Below are 23611 nucleotides of genomic sequence, written 5' to 3' on the forward strand. Positions count from 1 at the left end.
GGGGAGGTGGGGAGTGGATGAAGTATTAGGGTTGACCAATGGCAAAACCTGCTTCTCATTCCAGATATTAGGGCACCATCATAATGGTGCTTTTCAGTACCATACATGCGCCACACCATTGTGGGATTATTGCTAGCCTTCCAGAATCCCAAAAGACTTCTGTGGATCATTCACACCCGTGCTTACATTGTGTAAAAAAGGGGGGGGGGGCAAAGTGTGGAAAAGGATAACTGGTGGTAGAAGAACTCTGCTACTTGGAGCAGGGGGCGGAGGACAATTCATCTCCATCACAATTCTTCCTGGTTCTATTCTAATTTTTATTCTCATGGGCAATAAAGTTGCATGAAATTATGCAGAAGTTTATTTTATGATAAAAACATTTTTTTCCTTTGAGGCATGAGAAAGCAGAGTAAGCATATTTCTGTACTGTATGGTTTAATAAAGTCTAAAACCTGCTAAGACCCAGCTGTATGCAATTGTACTGTGTATTGTAAAACGAGCTCAATGCCATGGGTGCTGATTATAATAATACAGTAGAATGCCACAAATCTTAAGTGGTATCCATTATCAGATCTCTTGTAAGAAGAACAGTTTCAAGATACAAATTGGGTATTGTTTGGTGATCACTGAAATCATTCTGTGTTTCAAATCTCTGTAGCTGGCGTAGAAGAAGTCAAAATAAAATAAACCCATCTAGTAGTGCAGCCTTCCATAATTCCATATCATTTTAATGCCAATGTATGCATGTTTGATGCATGAAAATAAATAACACATACCTATGGCTCAATTATTTTGGAAAATATAATTCTTCGTAATATAAAAATGTTCTTAAATTCAGGAACCCCCCCCCCCCATTTTAGAGCTAAAATATTAAATAAGAGCATGATGTCCCATTTCTAGGGTGATGGATAAGGAAGCACATGATGAGATTCCATACAGCTTTGCTTTGAGTGACCAGACAGTACTGTACTTTTTAAATCACAGGATGATCATATCTTGGCTTCATAAAATTTAAGATATGAATGAGGCTTGCGGCCATGTATGCAGCCTCTTCACTCTTTTGCTTCACATGAACCCAATAAGTATTTCATTAACTATACTTTCCCATTTCATACAGATCAGGAAAGTATGGTTAATCCATTCAGAAGAAGCCAGGATACAAACAAATGGTTTGAAGAAACAGGGAAATGTAGGGTTGTTGTTTTTTTTAAAAAAGAAAACTTTCTGGGTTGTTTTGTTCAGATGATTTGAACCAACACACTCACCAGCTTCACACATAAAGTTAAGCCAAACTATGGCTTAGAACAAATGCAAGTGTTCCCAGAGAGATCATGGTTGCTATATTCCTCCCCTGGTCCTGCCACTACTGGGTTAATAATAATAATAATAATAATAATAATAATAATAATAATAATTTATATACTGCCCTCCCCAGCCGAAGCCAGGCTCAGAGCGGCTAACAACAGTAAAATGATAAAACATTCTAAAATCATTTCATTATAAAATTAATTCATATCAGATTAATGGCAACCATTGGGCTAGAGTTCTGTGAGGATTGCCAAAGGAGGGAGTCAGGCTGTGCCCTGGCCAAAGGCCTGGTGGAACAGCTCTGTCTTGCAGGCCCTGTGGAAAGATTTTAAGTTCCGCAGGGCCCTAGTCTCTTGTGACAGAGCATTCCACCAGATCGGGGCCACAGCCAAAAAAGCCCTGGCTCTGGTTGAGGCCAGCCTAACCTGTCTGTGGCCTGGGACCTCCAAGATGTTTTTGTTTGAAGACCGTAAGCTCCTCTGTGGGACATACCAGGAGAGGCGGTCCCGTAGGTTAAGTCAGGGGTTAAGTCATGGTTTGACTTGCTATGTCATCCCAACCTTGGTTGATGGTTTGTCTGTAATATGCAAACCATGAGCCCCTGGAGTGAGTAGAACATAAACTGCAATCTCCTCTCTGAAAACCCAAGGCATTCACACTACCATAGTTTAGCTTCGTGTTACATATAAACTGAGGCGGTATGTAGCACAGGGAATTTTAGCAGGTTCAGTTTGTCACATAGAGAAGTGAAAAGCTGTGCCTATTCCTCAGCTGCCCTGCTCTTAAAGGTACACGAGTCCTGTACTCTGTGTCTCAGGACACCCTACCAATTATGATGCCAAGTTTGTCTTGATTTTTGGTTACAGAATAAATGCAACAAACAGGACCCAGGGGCCTATCTATATTCCTCGTGACAGAATTTCAAAACAAAACAAAAAAACACAATCATCTTGTCCAACAGTGGATAGGATAGATTGTGGATAATAAATAAATAAATAAATAATATTTATTATTTATACCCCGCCCATCTGGCTGGGTTTCCCCAGCCACTCTGCGCGGCTCCCAACAGAATTAAAAGCACAATAAATAGAACATCAAACAGTAAAAACTTCCCTAAACAGGGCTGCCTTCAGATGTCTTCTAAAAGTCAGATAGTTGTTCATTTCCTTGACATCTGTCGGGAGGGCATTCCACAGGGTGAGCGCCACCACCTATAAGGCCCTCTGCCTGGTTCCCTGTAACCTCATTTCTTGTAGAGAGGGAACTACCAGAAGGCCTTCAGAGCTGGACCTCAGTGTCTGGGCTCAATGATGGGGGTGGAGATGCTCCTTTAGGTATACTGGGCCGAGGCCATTTATGGCTTTAAAGGTCAGCACCAATACTTTGAATTGTGCTCAGAAACACTTCTAATTCATGTAAACCTAGGCCTGACCAAGTTAAAAGGCCACAACCCCATACAATGTGGTATAATAAAATGTCAGGCAAAATATATTTTGATAAAGGTTTCATTCATAGGGAATGTGAAGTTATTCAAGATAAATGACAGTATCATTTAAAAGTGGTGCCTCAGAAATTCAATGGGGACTGAGTTTTATGAATTGTGTGATAGATGATAGATAGATAGATATAAAATCACTATATACCGTGAAAGTTAAGGACATGTAGAACGGTGGTATGTTAAACCTAGTACTAAACAGTAATCTCTGGCTGGTTTCCATTGAACTCCAGAATTTGTGGAGGCGGTTCAGATTACTGAACAGATGATAAAAGACAAGAATGATTGGTTACATGAAAACTTTTTGCAATTATTTCCCAAGTATCTGGATGCATTTCAAACTTGTTTCCAACCTGACCTTTGAGCATGAACTGCCTTAGACCTGCTGGAACTCTGCCAGAAAAAGGAATGTGACCCTGTTAAAACTCCTGGACCTTTCACTGGCTTGCAATACAAGGGACTATGGTATTCTTCTAGACCAGCTTTCTTGTTTAGAGGTTGGAACTCGGTTTTTGCAGTGGTTCTGCTTCTTTCTGGGCCACAGATTCCAAAAGTTGGTGCTGGGAGGTTGCTTTCCCTGATTCTAAAAGTTGTACTATATAGTTTCTCAATGGTTCAATTCTATCTCCCAGTCTCTTTGACATATACATAAAAGCACTGGATACCAGAGAAGCCAATGCAACATGGAGGAGTCCATGTTATGGATGCTCCTCACACCTCCTACTTCCAAAAACCAGTGCAATGCTGGTATAGGGGGAAGGCTGGGCTTCTGCTACATAGCTCAGGATGTTTGATCTTTCAGGAAGCTGTCAAGCTGCAGCAGTTCCAGTGCCATTAAGAAGGGGCCCTAAATGACAAAGACCCCCTTTTAAGGGTTCAGATTGACAGTGTTTGCGAATAACACCATGACATTCTCCAAGCCTCTTTTTCCAGGCTGAGCAACCCTAGCAGAGCCAGACAGTGTTACCAAGTTAAATTATGACAAAGCTGCTTGTAAGGTTCATGTGATTTCATAAGCCAAACTTTCATTTCAGAAATAAAAGTTCAACTTGCATCTGTTAATTTTATCTCCTATCTTTATCTGTATCTTATTGTGTACATGAACTTCTAGACTATGTTAATTCAAAATACATACCTAGTTTCACTTGACACAATCTTATAAGGAAAGCAACTAACATTTGCTCAACCCATTTACTACCTTAAAAATAGTTGTTGGAAAATTGTTAGACTTAGCTTCTATCTACATTTTAAAACAGCAATTTTGGACTATTAAAAGGTTAAAATCTTCACTTGTAAAATATTTTGCAAACAGCATGAATTATTGTTTGGTTCGTATTTAGCAACTGACATAATATATTAATGGCATATTTAAGTAAAACAAACAAGAAATATCTGAGAATCAACCAAGTAATGGATAATTACATTTTTCTTAAGTGGCAACTATATGTAAAAGTGTTTGCAAAGTTGCCCCACAGTATTCAGAACAAGAGTATTCTACAATTTTGTCCTCATACATTAATTTATACAGATTTTGGTTATGAAGGGCAAATATAATAACATTTATATGCTGGTCCAGAATATCTCACTGCTGTTGAGCAACACTACTTTGCATCTTCAACACTAAACAGCCTGCTTCACCATGCAAAATCTGCTCTTCACACAGTCCAATTACATCATTGCAAATACACACACAGTTTATATACAGTTATTATATACAGTTTTAAAATATTTGACTTGGCATGGTCATGTAACTTTGTACATGCTTATTATGCAGAGGAATGAAAGGCATTAGCAATTTGATTAACATCAAGTGTCAGAGGCACAGTTTACATAATCACCCTTCCCCCAATCAAATTATTTCTGCTGTGCAGTTCTAATTCTCTTGCTTGATCTGTTCTCTTGCTGAGCATTACCTTTTGGATGCTTTCAACAGGCTATCTGGCTGAATGTAATTTCATCTTCTCTCCTTGATAATACAGACCACGCTAGCGTTATCTTCCTTTTACTGATCTTTTGAGTGTGATTTTTCTTCTACCACTGAAATTTTTCAGCCAGAATGCATGCTGATACTGTTCTAAAATTTAGCAGCACATGTGGTACACTGTGCCCAGAAATTCTCCTAGCAACTCTGGCATAGCGTCTAACATTTTCTTTCTTCAAGCTATGATTCATGGTGCCATCTGTAGTCAGATATTGACAGGCAGTAGTCTTAGAATAGCTATTATACATTTGCTCAACAACTAGTTTTAGCAACTGCAAATATAAATCATGGGGAAAGTCCAACACTTATTTATTAAATGATTTTACATTTGCTGAAACACTGTAATATCATTGCAATGCCTTTTCACTATTCAGTTCTGTAAGGATAAACACAAACTATATTTCAGCAATGTACAAAGGCAATGCTGAAATATAATTACTTTAACATGATATCCAAAAGCCATCTTCTCTGAGGGTCAAAATAAATATGACCTTAATGATGTAGTTCCGCCTTAGATAGCAAATTTCACATTTCTAATGCAGGATTTCTGATCCAGATCAGAACCCTAGCATGGGCGCAAGGCATCTTTAAACCTATGGTTCAAATCCAAAGTAGGCTTCCATCAATCTTCACTGCAAAAACCTCTCCTTTGGTTTTTTTTTGGGAGGTGCAATACAAAATGTAGGCAGGGGAAGGGGAATTTTGGATAAACCACACCAACCTGTCAGTTGCAGAAATCTAGGGCTTGTGACAGTTTAAATTATGTTACAATCCTACACTTACTTAATGAGAGCAAGCCTTTGAAATTGTTTCACACAGATCTCAGAAAACAACAGATAGAATCAGGCTGCACAAGTAATCCCTCATGGGTAAATGTAAACAAAATAAAAAAACAAAAGGATATACAGCAACTTATGGCAAATATTTATATCTAGTCCTACCTCAGTTCTTAAGATTTGGGAGCTCTATGTCTATAGGAAGAGGAGACAGATAGCATTTAAAGCACTTGCCAATAGATGGCAGGTTTTGGTACAGCCTAATCTACATACAGTGTACCAAGCTCAGATAAATCTCTTGGCAGCTCTACCTATGAGGCTCCAAAGGCAGACAACAGTTTGCTTTTTCTATATTTGAACCTGGGTTAACTGCATAACACATTCAATAAATATGTTACATTTGCCACTCTCTAATGGGTTGATGATGCAAATATAGCTTTACACATGAAAAACACAGGATTGTATATGCAAGCTGCCATCTTGTATTGCAAAAGTTAAAACTGACAAATATTAATGGTGGGCTATAGTTTGGCTAAGAATTTTAATATTTATTTCCCCAGACACATTTCAAATAAATATATTTGAGAGAGCGAGGCTTTAGCTGCAAACATTTCATTATATGCTCCTCTACTTTTTTAAAGTCCTTATTCTATTACCCTAAAACACCAAGCTTATGAAATTCTAATGTTTGCTCAATTAAGTAAATATGAAGAACACAGTGGTGCATTCATGTATTCCACTGCCTTTTGATAGCTTAAAATGCCACCTAGAAAACCATTCACAAGAAAGATGCATTCTGAAATCCCTTATGATTTGCTTTTAATAAATTAAATGTAAAAAGGAGCAAATACAGGTGTGTATTTTTCATGGAGAAATCTAGGTCATACTGCGAAGAACTACCAAGGCAAGTGATTATATAACACCTATTACAACTTACATGACTGAGCACTAATTTTAAAGGAGACTTAATGAAACTAAATAATGCCTGGCTGTTACTCAATATGAAACACAAAAGAGAAAGGCAACTAATAAGAAAATACATTTTGACTTCAAATTTCTATTCCCCCCTCCCTCTGTTCTTTGAAAAGTATCAAAGCAAAATAATATAAAACTGAGTTCTATTCAATCTGGTTCTGAATAAAATATAAGCATTGTTAAGCAAAATTTCTTTTAAATTTCCTTTCACTGGAGATATAACCGGTTGATTCATACAGACTGATATGGCAGGTATACAACCCAGTATGGTTTGGCCATATGGCGATGTAGCCTTGTTTAGGAATCAACCCACAATGACCACAACACTACAAAGCTGCCACGTAGTGGAGCACTAAACTTACAGCAAGTTAGCATCAACATGGAACCACTACATGCTTTTTTACCTCAACACAGTACACTCTACTCTCCAACCTACTCTCCATATCATAGAAATATCCAGTACATCTGATTCTTCCATAGTATCAAAGTCTGAGGCTGATTTCTACAAATTGAAAATGCCACCTCTGTGTATAGTTACATAAGTCCTGGTCTAGTTGTTCCCCAACTCCCCCATCCCCCATGCTCCACTTGAAAATTGCTGAGGGTCTTGGTGGACCACACAATGCTTTATCTGCTTGTCATAGCAATTGTATTGTGCTGTGCAAGAAGCTGTATGATTTTAACTTATGTTCTTATGAACATGCCACGGACCACAAGCAGTTTGGAAACCCCTGCCATATTCAGTCATGTCCTCCTCACGTGAATACAATATGCATTACTGGGGCTGTGCTTCCAGGTTCCACCCTCACTGTTGCATGATCGCATGGAGTTATAAATCACAGGAAAAGCCTATGTGCATTCAGCAGGCTTTTCCTCTACAGGCATGCCCCGTCCCCAATGTATAGGTTGTGGGAGGGCATAAATAATGTGATGTGGCAAGTATGGGGAGTCCTGTAGTTAATCCTGCGAAGGAAAAAGATACTTCTCATGATTTGAGCCTTTTCCTTGTTTGTGGTTGCGTAAATTCACACTTAAGACATTTGGTTCCACAGCAGAAACTAACACTGGGGAAAGTTTCTGGGCATTATGACCTATAAATTTTGTACAACCTGGAAAATGGTGAGGCTCTGAGCTACTGCCTGCTATTGTTCTATATGGGAGCTAATATTTCTGATACAAATAAATTTCACAAACATCAGACAGTTTATAAATTACACAGTATTGGTCAAAGACCTAAAAAGGAACGTGGGGACAATACGCAAAACGATGGTTCCATAATTCCTATTCATGCAGTTTGATACTACTGGCAGTAGCAAAGAAAGTTCTCCTACTAGGACTTTTGTCTGTACAATGAAACTTCCCCTCCCTTGTGTGCCCCCCTAAATCTGTTATGGGTATTCCCCCAATCCTCCAGAGGCGCACAGGCAGAGGAGAGGCAGGAGACATTCCACTGAGCAACCATAGATCCTCGAGTTAGTAGAAATACTTCACTGGGTACCACGTACTGTATGTGTTTCCATTCAGAATTAAATCCCAGTGACCTTAATGGGGATTACTTCTAAGCAAAAAATGCAAATCTAGTTATAAGTCTTTGAAAGACTTAGCCTTGTGAATCGCTGGGTTTTGCAACACCTAAACTAAACCTGTAGTCCTATACAAGGTTGAACTCAATAGGGCTTAGTTCTAATCAGACATGAATCAGATTGTGCCCTGCCTTCTGTAATTCTAGAGACACACCTTCTTAAAACCTTTGCAAATCCTCAGCATTTTTATGATATATATATTTTAAACAGTCTGTCATCTTCCCTCCAGGCTGGAGGCAATTTCAATGACCTTCTATTTACAGCTAATGGAAGAACAAACCCACTTTCATAACCTCACTTCTTCAAAGAAGTGGAAGCTTTTTATCTAGTATGGTATTTTTCTTCAATTATGAGGATAGTTCTATTTTCCAATTTTCGCTAACCAAGGAAAAATGATCTTATCGCAGACGCAGAAACACTGAATAAAATTCTACAGACGGCCTCTCTCTCTCTCTCCTTTTCAAAAAAGGTATTTTAAATTAGAGGTTTTGATACAAACTGAATGCAGTATTTAATAATAGCTAATGAATGGGCACTTGATACATTGCATAGAGTTCACTGCTACAATGTACTGATTACAGGAGTATCAGTTTAGTATGCAAAACCCCATTAACTCAAGAGGATCCCATGTAATTTTGTGATAGTGTAATTTGTATCAAATAGGTCAGCAAAACAAAGCAGATAGCAATGAATTGAGGGAGAAAGACATAATAAAAAAGAGGTTCATAGCACTGCAAACCAGCCTTTTCAACTTAACTGGCTGATATGTGTACCCATCCATCAGCCTTGTTTCTCCCTTCACACTCCTTCCTCTTCATTGCTGTCTCTGCCTCCTATTAGGAAAAAAATCAACAAACTACCCAACAACGAAGTGCCTGAGATTAGATGCTTCCTATTTAAGGCACCTCAAGCCAGTTGCTTCGTTATTTTCCCAGAATAATGGCTTGGTCTGATACTAGTAAGGTAGACGGGTGGAGCACTGGTGGCAGAGGGACTCAGCAGAGGCAGTTTCACCCACAATATACCACCGAGTGAAGCAACCATGGTGGTTTGGCCCTCATACCGGTCCTGGGCGATGTATCAATATGTTGTCCAGGCCTAATGAACATAGGGCCAATTCACATAGCAGCTGACCATATCTCCAGTGGGACATAGCCAGTGCACACACATCAAGAGATAGGGACAGGACTGGCCTGCCTGACCCCACAGCCCGATAACATGTGCTTTTAACATATGAGGTGTTGGTGTGAGCCCCTTTGAGGTACATAATCGGAATGCATTACTGCCCTCAGCCCAACTGTCATTAAGCGAATAGGCCCAGTTATTTTTCCACTTCGTTGCAATTTCTTCTTTCATTCAAGTACAAATTGCCGTAATTCCACCTTCAAAGCACAACTTGTCCTTTCACCTGTATATAACTGCCTTTTCCACAGTGGCCACTGTTTGCCAATTGTTTCTTTTCCAAATCCAATGGCAAAATACTGCATCAATGTGTTGATGTTGAGGTAACAACAACAAATTTTATGTGGAAACATTCAAACAGATCCCCACCAGTGGTTTTATATCCTGGTTGTGAAAGATGTCATCTAAAAGAATTTGAGAGTTGGGTGTCAAACTGCTGTAAACTTTTGCTGTTTTCATTCATTGTTATTAGAATGTTTAATTTGTATTTTATATAAACGGCTTTGGGGCTGACTTAAGGCTTTGCCCTGAAATGAAAGTTAGCATACCTGGTACTTTAAATTATAATAAACTAACCATGGTTTGCACAAACTAATTTCCCATATACAGGCATAACAAGGATTTGGGGGAAAACAACAAATGGAGGATTTCAAACTTCTCACCTGGTACATGAAGGGTGGTAAAAGTGGCAGAGCAGCATGTGAACCCAAGGCTCTCTCTCTTAATCAACCATGGTTTGTTATTTCTGAATGCAGTTACTTTAAATCTGAGGACAAATGCCGGCTCCCTTGGCCTGAAAAGCGAGATGAATGCCACACCCCATAGTTGCCTTTGACTGGACTTAACCATCCAGGGGCCCTCTACCTTTTTTTAACCTTTTTAACTTTAAATGACCTGTGCACCAATTCTTTTAAGGAAGCAGGGAGCAACTATTTGTTTATATGGTTGGGGAGTTCTGAGTGTGCAAATTAAAATGGGCCAAAAGGAAAACTGAGTGGTTCTGTAAGCTTGACGGGGTCTTTATCCACAATAATGACTCCCACCCTTACAAAAAATGGAGGACTGAAAACACATTCCTATCCTCAGTGACTGGAACAAGGCAAATAAATGCAAAACTATACATTTGCACTAATTGCCTATGAAGATACTGCATTCCGTTTTTATGCTAAGTGAATCAAAACAATCAGGGAGAGAGAGAGTAATTGTAACTGTAATTATAATTATTTTTGTTGTCTATGTGGAAGGGGATGGTGGTTCTGCTTATTGTTTTCTGTTTACTGTTGTTATGAAAACTTAATAAAACTCATTCAATATAGTAAGCTAGAGCATCTAGGGGACAGATAAAATTCAACCCTAGCTGAAATCAATGGTACATACTCCAAGTTAAGCGGGTAAGAGATTGCAGCCTGGGAAAATGTGTTATGTAGGTGAGCATTAAAAATATTGGGTTGTATTCCACTTAGCACTAAGGCTAAGGTTCCTTCAGTGCAGGGACGTTCCTTGAGAGACAGAACCTTCTCCCCCCATCACCCACCTCCCAAAATCTGTTTTGGGGGTTTCCTCAAAACTTCAGAATAGATTGGGGGATGGCGTAGGGTGCATTGTGAAGGAAGAGGGAACATACCTGTTGCACTAGCAGAGATCCTTGTGCTGGTTTCTCCTAGTGCAAGGGTGGGGAACCATCCAGTTCATGGGCTAATATTGGCCCATTAAGGATGCCAAGTTGGTCCATCAGGCCTTCTTCCCCAAACCATGCCCACTCATCAGCTGGCATCACTGGGCAGGAGGACAGGGCTTAATTCTACATTGCCTGCACCACCCTGTTCCAAGCAGCGAATAGGAGTGTGCAGTGCAGCCTAAATTGCCAGATTTAATCTTGGTTCATCATATGTTAATTTGAGATTAAAGCCCTTGGCCTTCTCCTTTAAGTGTAGGGGGGATGGAAAGCCCCCCCTCCACAGCCCACTGCCATGCACCCACTTATATGAGAAGTGGAGCAAAGTACCATTTGATAAATGAATTCTGACAGCTGGACAGACTTGCCTACTTAACAAATTTAGCCTGATAAGCATCTGGCCCATGGAGCCAAAAGGGTTCCCCAATCCTGCTAGCACAACCATTTAGTTGAACACACCCCATAACCTCCAACCTGCAGTGTGAAGTCATACAGTCCACAGTTCCGCCACTTCAGTTGCCTGAGCCTAATCTACATGAGCACAGAATTCAATGAGTACATAGTTGAATAACCAACATAAACCATCATAAATTCCCTGAAGATGAATGAGATACAAATATGACAAACAAGTATGTGCAGTAACTTGGTTGCTGCATTCATATTTTTCTTCTCCCAGGTAGAAAATGTGTCAACAACTCTCATTGGTACCAATATGCAAGTTGCCCTGCATCCCCCCTTTTTTTTTACCTGAAATGGAGATTGACTATTATAGTTCTTCAACTCCTTGTTAGCTCCCCGTAACAACAAAACTCTTGCACAGCTGTCCTGTAAATAAAGCACATAATTTGTTACAACCTTGTAATCAAGTTGCACTGCTGGTATTCAATACACAAATAGAGCCAAACTAGTCATGATACTAAATGTGCACAATTCTTTTAAGAGCTTAACAGCTACCAGTGGGAGGCAATTTTCATCAAGAGTATGGCACAAGGTGAGAGTTGGTTTAAACCTTTCCACCTATGCCTTGGTTCAGACCAGGCTTCCTCAACCTCAGCCCTCCAGATGTTTTGAGACTACAATTCCCAGCATTCCTGACCACTGGTCCTGCTAGCATACTGGAAGAGTGTACTCCAAATACAATCATTTCCAAAATTAAGAGATATACCAAAGAAAAGAAAGTTATCTGCTTAGATGGTTTTTTTTAAAGAATTGAAGCAATAATTAATGAAGAAGCAGATGCTCTAACAGATGTTATATGAGTTATAACAGGCCTCATTACTTGTGTATTTCTAAGGCAGTGCAGCATTAGAATCACTATGCCTATAATGTTGAAGTTTTATTAAAAATAACCTAAAGCTTTGTTTGTTGTAAGTTTTTGAGTATCAAAACTTTGGTATTAACAAATCCAACAAAAAGAGTCTAATGTGGCACAAGTATTTGTTGTTTAGATACCACATCAAACTACCACAGATTTATGGCTATAAAAAGGCAGCCATTTCATTCATTAATTCACACTGTCCACTCTAATTATACAAAACAAATTACCAAACTGGTTTCCTGCCAAGCCTATAGGCCAGGTGACCAGGGAGAACAAACCAACAACTTCATAGCCCTTATATTCAGGCCCTATAGCTGTCCTTCAGTCTGAACAAGCTACTATAGTCAAATGAAGTCATTTGACTCCCTCCTCTTTTCACCCTGCTCACCTCTACCTTGTCTGCTTGTCTTGTGTGTTTACTGGCTCTCCACCTTGTCCTGCTTCTCTCTGTCTTGCCATCAGTGCTCTGCCCACAGACCACCACTATGCTTTTGGTGCTTCACCCAATCCTAGAATCACCAACTGTTTGCCACATCCATAAGTACCACACCAGGCTGGACTAGGGGTTGAGGCTATTACTACTGTCTATAGGTACACCTCCCCTTAACCAGGAAGCCTCTTGACCTTTGAATGGGCTTAGAGGGTCTGCAGCCAGAGAGACAGATCAGGAATGCTGTTGGTCTATTGATCACTCTGTTGCCTGGCAGCATCCCTGGTCAGGCTGGCCAAGATAGTCTCTGATATATTGTTGGAGGACCCTAACATGATAATCCTGGGTGACTTCAATATCCATGCGGAGGCTGCTGTCGGGCTAACTGGAGACTTCATGGCCTCCATGACAACCATGGTTCTCTCTCAGATGGTCATCTTGATGTAGTGATATGAGGGATGGACCAAAGATAGGGGGAGTGCAATCCATTCCCATGTCACAGTCGGACCATTATCTGGTTAAGTCTGGACAGACAATTGCAGTAGAGAAAGCTGGTGATCCTGCTGAAGCCCTCATCTCACTATGGAATGACAAGATTAAACGGGTGGTTGACACAATTGCTCCTGAGCATTCTCTCCAACATTTCAGAGCATCTGAGGAGCTCTGGACTATGAAACAGGCCAGATGAAGACTCGAGTGCAGGTGACACAAGTCTCACTCTGAAGCCGACCAAACACTTTGGAACTCCCTGCCTCTTGAGATCAAGCAGGCACCTTCACTGTACTCTTTTTGGCACCTGCTAAAAACATTCCTGTTTAGACAAGTCTACCCAGATGATTAGAAAACTGAGGTAATCTTAATATGTTTTTATTTTTCTTTTGTTTATTTTAAAGTAGGGTTATAATTTTTTTTCTTGGTATTACTGTTGTTTTATCTTTTGTAAACTGCTTTGAGACTTTTTACAATCAAGCGGTGCATAAATTATATGAAATAATAAATAAAAAATCAGTCATTGCTATTGTAGCTTAGCCTCGTTATGGCTCAGAGATGCTTTAAGCCAGGCATCCCCAACCTGTGGCTCTCCAGATGTTTTGGCCTACAACTCCCATGATCCCTAGCAAACAAAACCAGTGGTCAGGGATGATGGGAATTGTAGTCCAAAACATCTGGAGGGCCGAAGGTTGGGGGTGCCTGCTTTAAGGACTCCACACTACATGAAAATATTCTTCATGAAACCAAGAGTTCTCCCATTCAAACAGATATACTGAGAGCCTAAGTTTCAGAGATGGTGAAAGGTGGTCCTTACAGTCTATATCTTCCTATGGAAAGCAAAGGTGGAAATGATCCACTGCAATGTCCCTGCACACTGCTGAAAAGCATTTTTTTAAAAAGCCCATTTGGAGATCTGCCAAAAGTCAATACATGCAGAGCTGTATGAATGCTACTAATCTGAACAAAGCTTCATGGTCTGTGTATGGTCCATGGGTATGGTCTGATGGCACAGGTATGGTCATACAGTCTCACCTTGCTGAAGTTACAAAGTCTAGGACTCACATGTACATTGCCTTGGATTTTGTGACAGGAGAAATGTGGGATAGAGATGTAAGAAAATAAAGTGAGTATGTGCAGCACTCACTGCTAAGTCAGCATGCACAGCTGCTGCCATAAAACCTGTCTCCCACTAATTACTATAAAATGCATTATTGACATTTGTAAAGGGCACCAAATTAAAAATGGCAGCTTTATGTTTCCACTCCAGATTGAGGAAGGGGGAATTTTCATTAGGATAACAATATGGGGGGAGACTTAAATCCCCTTCCCCCAGAGACACAGTCCCAATCAGATTAAACCACATCGACTCCCACTGCTGCCACTATTCAGCTTCATAAAAACAGCAGAATGTCCCATCACATATTTTCCTGTGTCATGCCTAATGTGGCCCTAAAAGCAAACACGAAATGTAACATTAAAACTTTAAAAGGTTCATCAAAACAAAAGTACATCCCTTTGCTCTCACAGACAAAGGAAAATCTGCAGCAACAGATCACTGACCCACTTTCTGGACTGCAGTTAGAGTTCTGTTGCAAGTCCCTCTTACTTACAGAGTTTTATGTTTAGAGATGCTAAGATAGCAAAACTACTGCGTAAAGCAGCAGTTTTGTTGTTGTCGTTGTTCTTAGTGAGGGAGAGGAGATGTGTCCGGGAGGAGAGATGCTGAGGAGAGCAGAGGGGCAATCACAGTGGTTCAAAATAAGGGGAGATAGGGCGGGGCAGGGCAGGTAAGGGGCACATGATACAGACAGCTGATGACTGTTCCATGTGCCAGCCCCTCCTCCAACCTGGGGAATTGCAGTTGTCCTATCAGCCAGCCACTGGGTCTGCAGCAGCTGTTGCTGAATGCCAGGTTGGCTCTGAATAAGGCCTCCCTCATCCATGATCTGATTATGGATAAGGAAGCCCATCTGGTCTGCATCACTGAGACCTGGGTGGCTGAGTAGGGTGGAGTTGGTCTCGCCCAGCTATGTCCACCCTGTGATCATCATCTGAGGCCCTTCTTCGAGTGCCTCCTCTGCCAGGGGAGGGAGTTGTTTGATAAAGGTACATATTCATATTAATAAGAGTTCAGGTTTTTCAGATAACTATTGCACTCAATAGTTGAAAACAAAGGACTGTGCATCCCAGCTTAGAGAAGAAAAGGCACGTAAACTTCAGGGAATGTTAATATACAACATTAAGGGCCCAAATGCACATTTTGTTAGACATGTATTCACATCTGTGTGGTGTTGTTTTAAAATCAATTAGTCCCCCAATAGATAAAAAACTGCAGTGTGGGTAGTGGGTTGGGGGGTTTACGTAACCCTTTCCTTGTGCCACAGAACTAACAAAAAACCCCACACCCTACCACAAGGCCCAGGACAGAAGCTGCTACTGGCCCCAGAGGAGTAGAGCAAAAACTAGTGGTATGAAACTGCTTCTTTTAATTTGTGAAATTCATTAATTGTATTCCATTTCTGTTATCTATTTAAGCCTCTTGTTCATCCTACATAAAACAGTGCTTGGCATCTGTATATTAATTAAAAGTGGAAGAATTGGCCAGGCTGTGTTTTCAACTGCCCCCATTTATCTTCCAACAACTGACAAGCAAAAATAACTACATTTCTGATGCATTACTCAAGGATGTCATTCACAGAGCAGCACGAAAGACTTGCTTCCTAGGGGTGCTAGCAACAAGCCCGCCAGAACTTCTGAAATGTTATCTTGAAACATATGCTTTCTGGTGTCAAATGAAGTACATATTTATGTTTAGATGTCATAGAATAATACAGCGCTTTAAAACTCACTTCCAAATATTAAGAGTTTAAAAATATATCCTACACAGGTGGAATTGTAAGATTTTCTAACTATGTAAATCAGATAATACACCACTCAAACCAAATAACTTAACAGAATTAAACACACCACTGACCACCTAAGAGTTTGTTAGTCGTTAATGGTTTGGAAAATATAAGCATAGTTATAACTGACTTTCACCTCCCTTTTCAAAATATATGAAATATTATTGCAGGAGCCATGTGAGTTAGCCAGCATAATATGTATATGTATATAATGTATACAGTATATAATTATATACTGTATCATTGTTAATTATATGTATAATATAATGATGTTATGGCTGGTGTCCAATGAAGTATGTCTGCTAGCAAAATAATTTCCACTTGCGCAATGGAACTTCCCCTTCCTCTCCTCTCCCTACGTCTCCTCCCCAAATCTGCTCCAGATGGTTGGGGGGAAACCCAGAACAAATTTAGGGGGTATGTGGGCAGAACTGAAGGATGGGGTGTTCCATTTCACAGTGAAAATTACTTATGCTAACCAAAGTACTTTGCTGGATACTTCTAAACATCCCAGTAGTGTAGCTTCCAGGTAGCTGAGTGATTGAGAGAAGTGCCACAACACTCCTGGGGAGTGTTATTGGCCATGCCCCACCTAGTAAAGGTACCCCTGCCCGTATGGGCCAGTCTTGCCAGACTCTAGGGTTGTGCGCTCATCTCACTCTATAGGCCGGGAGCCAGCGCTGTCCGCAGACACTTCCGGGTCACGTGGCCAGCGTGACAAGCTGCATCTGGCGAGCCAGCGCAGCACACGGAAACGCCGTTTACCTTCCCGCTAGTAAGCGGTCCCTATTTATCTACTTGCACCCGGGGGTGCTTTCGAACTGCTAGGTTGGCAGGCGCTGGGACCGAGCAATGCTTGGAGTGTTGGATTAAACCAGGGGAACCCAGGTGCAAATCCTCACTCAGCCATAAAGCTAACTAGATGATCTAGGGCAAGTCAGGCTCTCTCAGCCTAGCCTACCTCACAGGGTTAGTGTGAGGATGAAAGGGAAAGAGATAACTGCCTTGAGCTTTTCTGGAAGAAAAGTGGAATATTAAAAATGTAATTTATAATTAATACCAGGGAATGGAAATCACTGAATTTTGATCCTTGCAAGGTTTTTAAAAAATATATATCTAGGAATGATTTCTGTTACCTGCTTCATTTCAGTAGGTTACATAAGAACAACAATGAAACTATAACAACTAACCTGGTTGTAAAGTGCACAGATATGTAACGCTGTGTTTCCAGAGGCATTTTGTGCTCCCATATCAGCTCCATAAAACAGAAAATGTTCTAAATGCTGGACGTGCCCATATCGACAAGCCTATGAACATAAAAGGTTGATATTTTAATTATGAGATCTACATTTTTAACATAATTCATTTCACTTATACAGGTATTCTGAAGTTTTGAGAACATATTACTATATACAGTGAGGTGTATAGTATTACCAAGTGTGTTGCAAGCTGAGACTCCAAAATGCAGTGGTCATCCGCTGCCATTCCAACAAGCCCACATTTTCAGAAGTTGTGTACGGCTTGGTGGTGAAGTATCTACTTCAGTAGAGTTTCAACAGCAATACCATACACAGTTTTAACATAGAATTGCTTTTTAAAAATTCTAGAATAATGATCCTAACCAGGGAAGCTTGTGATAGCACAATCCTTTTCAAGTAGCAGGTTGTAATAAAACAGTTTTACTCTAATTTTCCAAAAATTGTCAAGCCAGAAGACGGGGGGGGGGGGGTGTACGTTAATATCCTACAATATGACTAGGTTACACTGAAATAAAATGTTAGCTTGATCCTAAGTATAGCACTTTAAAATAGTATAAAAATATAAAAGGCTCTAGATCTGTCTAGTCATTGAAAGAATAGGGAACGGTATAAAGTTTATAGGGAGAACACGCACTATCTTCACACACACACCAATGCCTCTGTCACTGCACTTTACACACCAACATTGAGTAAGAAGCTCTAAAAGAGGCTCAACCTGTAACCTTCCTCACAATCAGGAACCCTGATAATGTAGCCTAACATGCTTAGCAGGCTCCATCAGACCCTCCTGGTCAACTGGAAGGATTGGGGAGTGCCTTGTTTCCTGGTGGCAAGACACTAGCAGAAGCAGGAAAGGAGCAGAGCTTGTTTACATTTAACCATTGTTTGTTTCAAACTATGACTTAATGTGACACGTGAACTGAGCAATTAATGAGAACCTGCTTAGCAATAAAGCATCCAGAAGAACTTGAGAGAGAGAAAATGCCGTATTTTTCGTTCCATAGGACGCACCCGACCATAGGACGCACCTTGTTTTAGAGGGGGAGAACAAAAACAAAAAAATCCCCCCCCTCTCTGCGCAGCGCCCCTTCAGCGAAGCTCCGGAGGTTTCAGGCGGCTATCTTTGAAGCTTGGAGAGCAAGAGGGGTTGGTGCGCACCGACCCCTCTTGCTCTCCAGGCTTCAGTGAAGGTAACCCGAAGCCTCCGGAGCACGGCGGGAGCGCTCCCATTGTACTTCGGAGGCTTCGCGTGGCTATCGCTGAAGCCAAGGAGCCTGCATTCACTCCATAAGATGCACACACATTTCCCCTTAATTTTTGGAGGGGAATATGTGCGTCTTATAGAGCGAAAAATACGGTAAACATCTGTGTGATAGTGTATCCTCAAATGTCTCATTATCCAAAGGTTCTGAGCTATTCCTGAAACTTTTGCTGTTCTTGTCCTCACTAAGAAATGATCTGGAAACAGGGGTTTCCCTCTTCAGCTACAACGTCCCAGTCCTGAATTTGTTTTGCGCCTATTGCCCTTTGGGGGACTCCTTCCTACATAATAATTTTTAAGGTGGGTTCTATTTTCTACCAACTACTTGTAAGTTATTTGGCAAGTTTGGGGATCTAAACATACTGGGCTTTATTTGTTTTTCAACAGATAATTAAGTTCACCTCCCCCCCTTTCTCAAAATCAGTTTTTACTGAGACTATCTTTCTCAACAGGCTTTTTACCTGCCTTGCTACAGGACTGTTCAGAAGCTCTTTAGAGGTTAGAAAGGCCACTGGGAACACCCTTAGAATTTCACTAGATGATAATATTTTTTATTCTTGCTTGCCTTCTGATGGATCTTCTTTTCCTCCAAAGGGGGGTATAAGGGGGTTTTCAAGGTGAGTGAGAGTTTGTTATTACAAATGCTGGCCTGAAAAGGCTGTATCACTCACTCTAAACTGTAACAACAACAATCTGGCATCTTTGTGCCTTTTTGACTCCGTGACTTTTAGCATACAGTAGCCTTTTTTCCAATTTTACTGCATAGCCAAAGAAGCCAAAAGATTTTACCTTTCCCCCAAACCAAGTATACAATTTGCAGAATTTTATAAATTAATAATCAAAGGTGGTGTCCCCCCTGTTATTCCTACCATTATAATAATATTTTAGACATATATTTGAGCTCTTAATACAGAAAGAGTAACTATATACCCAGTGCTTTTTTCTTAAAAAAATAAATACTTAGGGGTTCTCTCATTTTTCTACTCATATTGAAATACTGCCCCTCAATGAGGCCAAACTTAGATTCAGAAAATGTTTAGGATTATGCATACCCCTGCGTCCCCCCCAGAAAAAAAGCACTGTATATACCTACAAAATTATTCTTAAGGTTAGTACTGTATTATAGTAAACTGAAGCTGAAAACTCCTGGGCATGCCAAATAAAATGCCAAGCCCACTAGATGGCACTAATGATCATACTACAAATCCAGTTTTTAAGGGATGTTGAGAAATAGCTAAAATTATTATTAAAATTATTATAAATGACTTGCCTTACAAATACCACAAACCAAATACAAACTACAAAAATGTGCATTGACCACAAATTTTACTAATATGTACAAGAGTTGTGCATATTAGAAATTATTGCAAGTAAAAAACATGTACATATACTGCATATGTATGCCATATAAGTGACTGAGTCTGTGGAGAAAATATGCAAAAATTAGAAAACAGGCCACAAGACGGTCAGCTGACGATTTGGTCTTGAGGAACACTCTGAATGGCCATTTCAAAGGCTGAGCATTTGCCTGCAGAGTTTGATTTCAAACCATGGAGGTGGGGGAATCACCTGACTTCAGGGAGATGAAATATCTTATCTGCCTTTCAGATCCAGTTTCCCACTCCTGTTCTGGAAAGTTTAATAGCATTTTTAGGATGCTGCATGTCCTAGGTCATATCCAGAGCATCCATTTAATTCAAATGTAAGGTACATGACTTTCCCCAGAGAACTCTGGAAACTGCAGTTTAAGGTGCTAGGTATTGTGCCCTTGTGAAGGGAAACTGCAATTCCCAGGATTTCTTTGTGGGAAGCTATGTACTTTAAATGTGTGTTAAATGTATGGTGTGGATGTGACCATAGCTAGAATTTTCCAGCCTGTTAAAAACTGATTTGCTGGAGGTCTCCTGAAGATGCAATGCCATCTACCAAAAATTTGCATTTCTGAAAAGTATTACCTGCATTTTTGTTGTTGTTTTTTTTAAGGATGAAACACAATTTTTAAAAAGCCATCACTTAAAACAAAGAAAAGCCTATCCTAAATTTCTCCTATGATACCCTCAATCCTTAGGTTAAAATACTACTCCAAATTAAATTAACATGACTTAAAATTGTCTACAGACACCTCTAGTGGAACCGATTGTGTTATATCCATCTTTATATAAAATGAGACAGGAAGCTATGTAGAACTGCAGGTACAGGTAAGAAAAAACAGTGCTTTTAGAAAAATTTCTAGAAGGCAAGTGGTGACTGAAGGCTCCTTCACTGTGCCAAGATATTTCACACCTACCACAACTGATAAGACCAAATGGGATTGCATTACAGTCTTCTGAATGATGACTCCCCCCCCCCCTATTGAGCCTGTACTCTTCAATTAGCCCACATTCTTGATGTAAACCAACCTGATTTGTCTCCGATTACAACTACAAAAGACTGCTTTTGATTTCTTATGATAGTTCCCAGTGCAAACAAGGGCCCTGAGGTGCACACAGTGCCTTTTGAAAAGGAAATTATGAATTAATATCTCAGGTTCAGCAAGTGTAAGAATTCACAATGAAGCTATGTGCAGATAGAAAGACAGAGAAAACTAACTCAAGGCTTGCCGCTACTGTAAGTGCCAGTGATGGGCTGCGTTTGGAAGCCAGAAGAACAGCAGTGACCTGCACAGCTGCACAGACTGCGACCCTTCCTCATAGGGGAGTTTCCCCACCTGTCTTAGGGACTCCACTCTGGATTTGTATAGGGTTTACTCCTTAGCCTTTTCTTCTCCCGAAGATATCCTATATAGCAGGTTTAGGATCAGAGTTTTCCTTCTCCTAGATGGGCTACCTTCCCCAGTTAACTAGCCCCATCTGCCCCTCACTTCCCTCTACAGCTTGTGTAGAAACCTCCTTCTTGACTGTTGGGCCCAGTCTTGGTCTCGTCTGCTCAATCTGCCAGAGCCTGTCTTCACCTGCAGGGGAAGTTCCTAACTCACCAAGGGTTTTAGACCCATCAGCTGCTTCAGCTTGCCAATCAAAACCTTTTTCCCAGGGTGTGGCCGCTGTCACATGCTGACAACTCCTAGGAGCCACAGGTGAGAGCTGAATGCAGGGTGGTGACCAAAGGCAGACAAACTACCCTCGAAGAAACACAACATGTCTCCCACCAGAGGTTATACCCCTCCATCAATTTTTCCACTTCTTACCAAATAAAAAACCATGCACACCTTCGCAAAGCCACACAACACAGAAGAGAGATGAATGAGGCATAAAAGCTGTTTATGCACCATTATGCCACACTCCTTCCACATAAAGCCAAAGAATTACATGTTATCTTAAGCACACAACCTCCATGTCCAATACATAATTTTAAAAAGAGACTATATGGTCCCGTTTCCCCAACCCCGACATGATCAACTATTAAAACTGGCCTCAAAGGCCACCTGGAGTAAAATATGGAGTGTTGACTGGAGATAGGACTCTTTATGTTTTGGCACCTCACCTCAGGAGCTCCCTTCATGTAAGTTTGCTGCTGCTACTGCTGTTATCCACAGCAGTTAAGTTTTCTGTTGTTGAGTTCTTTTAGCTGGAGAAGGCGAACTGTTGCTTTTATGGTCGTTTTATTTTTAATTGCCGGCTATGATTTCTAAAGAGTGGCTAGCAAATTATTCAAACAAATTAACAATATGGTTCGAAGATGGCGAATACATTTTGAGTCCAACAAAGTGACCCACATTTCCCCATTCCACCCAACAGCGTTGTAAAATTATGTAAATCTGCTGCTCTGGCTGATTATACTAGTTGGCACCTACTGCAGAACCATCTTCCATTTACTTTGCATAGCTTGAACAGGAAAATGGGAATGTGAAACTGTTATGAATCCCTTCTCTGGAGTTTGGTAACACTAATTACTATATGTTTGGCACTCATTTAGGCTTATGACTCTCCCAGACTACTAGCATTTTTAGCACTGAAAGCAGTGAAGACAAACAGAGTTATGGATGCTATGGAGATGAACAAATTGTAGCATTGCCTAATTAATATTGAATTATTCATTCCACTGAGTAGCTCAAGAGGGCACCAGAAGCACTGCTATGAAGTAAGATCCAGAAAGCTTCACCATTCTAATGATAGAGCAGATGGTTCAGCCTGCTAAATACTGTATTGAACCCTGTTCTATTGCAATTGTTTCAGAGCTTCATTTACAAAGTGAGGGAGACCATGATTCTTACAGCTTTATGTTTATGATTATATTTGATCAGGTATGTTTAGCCTGGAAAAGAGGAGGTTAAGGGGTGATATGATAGCCATGTTCAAATATATAAAAGGATGTCATATAGAGGAGGGAGAAAGGTTGTTTTCTGCTGCTCCAGAGAAGCGGACACGGAGCAATGGATCCAAACTACAAGAAAGAAGATTCCATAACCAACCATATGTCAGGAGTGCTCTGATGGTGTTTCCTGCTTGGCAGGGGGTTGGACTCAATGGCCCTTGTGGTCTATTCCAACTCTATGATTCTATGATTCTATGTACTATCTGGCTGCTCATAAAGTGTAAATTTAGAGACTGGTTTAAAAACAAAGGATCCAAAGGGTCAAATTTCCACTGCAACACATACAATGATCACAGCACCTGGCATGTCAAGAAATGTGTTTTTTCTCATGTCATTCCTTATCAATAATCTACATCATTTTGCCCACATAGATAAGGCTCAGACAACTATTTGCATTCTAATGGCAGAATTAATTATCAAGAAAAGTAGACCAAAAATCTGAAAGAAGGAAAAGCATTTTAAACTATTTTATTTTATGTGAACATTTTAAATTATTTTATGTGAACTGCCCTGAGACCTTCAGGTATAGGGCAGTATAGAAAACATACAAACAAACAAGAGTTGTACCATGTATTTTATTCATTTCAATATTTGATTTGAATGGATCACATTTGATGAAGCCAAACAAACTTCACTTCACCAAAGTGAATTCTTTTGTACTC

The 23611-nt window shown here is 40.3% G+C and overlaps 1 protein-coding gene across 7 annotated transcripts in view; it reads right to left on the reverse strand.

Annotated features, from left to right (window-relative positions):
* The window catches only part of SHANK2 (SH3 and multiple ankyrin repeat domains 2), a 339067-nt gene that overhangs the window by 249778 nt on the left and 65678 nt on the right, over positions 1-23611 (reverse strand). For all 7 annotated transcript variants that reach the window (XM_083408317.1, XM_083408314.1, XM_083408318.1 and 4 more), the window contains exons 8-9: positions 17309-17425; positions 11723-11800 (exon numbers count right to left, since the gene is read on the reverse strand). In XM_083408317.1, coding sequence (XP_083264443.1) covers positions 11723-11800; positions 17309-17425 — 195 coding nt within the window. The remainder of the gene's footprint in view (positions 1-11722; positions 11801-17308; positions 17426-23611) is intronic.

The sequence above is a fragment of the Podarcis tiliguerta genome (genome assembly GCF_965153285.1).
Source record: "Podarcis tiliguerta genome assembly, chromosome: 1".
NCBI classification, from domain to species: Eukaryota; Metazoa; Chordata; class Lepidosauria; order Squamata; family Lacertidae; genus Podarcis; species Podarcis tiliguerta.